Here is a 2,111-nt window from a genome sequence, read left to right as displayed (position 1 = left end):
TGACTTCATTCTAGCACTGGGCTAACATATTGCCAAGGTAAGGCTTGGATCAGGTTCAACTGCATTATAATTTTACAACTATGTTGACCTTAGAAGGTACCAATAATTCCAAGCAAAACCCAAGTAAGGGGTGTATCATCAATATCCCCAAAGAACCTTATACCATTTTGAAAGGGAGGCAACCAATTCCTATCAAAAAGTTCTCATGGCAGCTACAACCCCAACCAATAAAACTTTGGTCTCTGCCAACCATATCCTCAACCAAGCCCCCTAAAACCAAAGACAACAACTTCAATCCACTAAGCTTCCAAGGACAAGATGAACAAACCAGAGGTCTTGGTGGGGAACAGAGGAGGAGTTTTGTGGGGAGCTTATGCGGGGTAGCTGTAAGTTGAGAATGCCCAGGGATGCAAATCTGTGACCCTTAGGGATGCAAATCTGTGACCCTTAGACAAGAATCTGTGCAGAAAGTGTTGTTTGGCAAATCTCCCAGAACTAGGCCAATTACCTCGTAACCGCCCAAATACAACCTAGCCCCTGAAGATACCAAGGCCAAATTTGACAAGGATAGCAATAGCTAGATTAGTGCATGGTCCAACAAGATAATATCTTCTATCATATTTGCTATGATAATGTGACATGTGAACAGGCTGAGTTTCCGGTTGTGTTTGATACAGTAGGTTGAGTTATAATTTCCTTCTGTTGATTATGGTTATTTGGTGATCTAAAAGATCTTACATTAGTTTACAGAGGGAGTAACAGAATAGCACGAGATATAATCAAACTCAGAAGGTCGTAATCAGAAAATTCCAAAGCGCCAACCATCACCATCCCTACAGACCCGTGCACCATTCAAAGAGGGGTTCACTAGTTCCTAACACTAACACAAAAAAATATAAGACAGATACAAAACCTGTACAGCACACAATTTACACCAAGAAAGCCAATCAACTAGTAATAGAACAGTGCAGTTAAAAACATGTTATGAGGGGAAGGGTGGAGGGGGCTTAACCAATACAATAATTAGGTAACCACTGATGCAGAGTAAGTGCCTGGAATGTGATATGATGAAAGTTTACAACTGTAAAAGCACACATTGTTGCTTCAACTGCAGCTTACAGAAAGACAAAGTAAATGACATACAGATGCACTTCCTATTGCTGACATGTGAAATCGGGTTGCTAAACCAGCAAAGATGAAGCACTTTCAACTGCCAGATCTAGACCCATAGTCTGCACCACTGCAATGTGACATTCCTAGAAGCTTACAGTTACAGAACAGACGCAATTTTGGTTACCCAAGTATCACGATACAACCCCACTACCTTCATCTGAAACGCCTGCTGCTAATCAATAAGCCAAGACATACAAGCCGCCAAACCCCTCTGAAACTAACGCAACACACAAACCGCCAAAAAACTTCGAAACCCTGAAGTACGCCTAGCTAGAGGAACGGGCCAGCATAAATCCCCTTTCCCCTCCCAAAATTACCATTACCCTCGCCTATAAACTACCAATACACGCTCGATTACCACACAGTTACCATGAAACCCTAACCCCCACGAGCAAGCGGATCAGCCGGAACAGAATTGCACGAGCCCACAGCACAGCTCAGCACAGCAACACCGGTAATTAATTAATTACCCATAAACGGCAGAGGATGCGAGATTGGGGAAGGGGGAGGGGGGCGGGCGCGAAGCATCAAACAAACCTTGCCGGATGCGGCCCCGAAGCCGCCGATGTCGGCGTGGTCGTCATCGTAGTGGCGCGCGTCGGCCTCGGCGTCGTCGAGCGGGAGCTGGACCTGGGCGAGCATGAGGTAGTTGGGCTCGTTGTCGGAGGTGTGGGTGCCGAGCACCATCTTCTGCACGGAGTGGTCCTTGCCGGCGGGCTCGGTGCGGTCGGGGAGCCACTGCACGGTGAGCGAGGGCCATTCGAGCGCGTGGGTGATGACGAGGTCGTAGAGGAAGGGCGTGTTCTTCTTCCAGATCTTGTACTCCTCGTTGATCAGCCGCTCCTCCACCTCGGCGCGGAACTCCTCCTCGTCCCCGCCGCCGGCCTTCGGCATCGCCGTCTCCCCGCTAGGGTTAGGGTTTGGCTTTGGGCGGGGGT

At 48.0% G+C, this 2,111-nt stretch overlaps 1 protein-coding gene across 1 annotated transcript in view; it reads right to left on the bottom strand.

Annotated features, from left to right (window-relative positions):
* LOC123113217 (histone-binding protein MSI1 homolog) overlaps window positions 1-2,111 on the bottom strand; it is a 7,542-nt gene extending 5,431 nt beyond the window's left edge. Inside the window, exon 1 of the mRNA XM_044534403.1 lies at window positions 1,711-2,111. Within this exon, the coding sequence (XP_044390338.1) occupies window positions 1,711-2,067 (357 nt within the window). The 5' untranslated portion in view covers window positions 2,068-2,111. The remainder of the gene's footprint in view (window positions 1-1,710) is intronic.

Source organism: Triticum aestivum, chromosome 5B, assembly GCF_018294505.1.
Source record: "Triticum aestivum cultivar Chinese Spring chromosome 5B, IWGSC CS RefSeq v2.1, whole genome shotgun sequence".
Taxonomy (NCBI): Eukaryota; Viridiplantae; Streptophyta; class Magnoliopsida; order Poales; family Poaceae; genus Triticum; species Triticum aestivum.
Note: the sequence above shows the minus strand (reverse complement) of the source record. Positions and strands in the feature narration are given on the sequence as shown.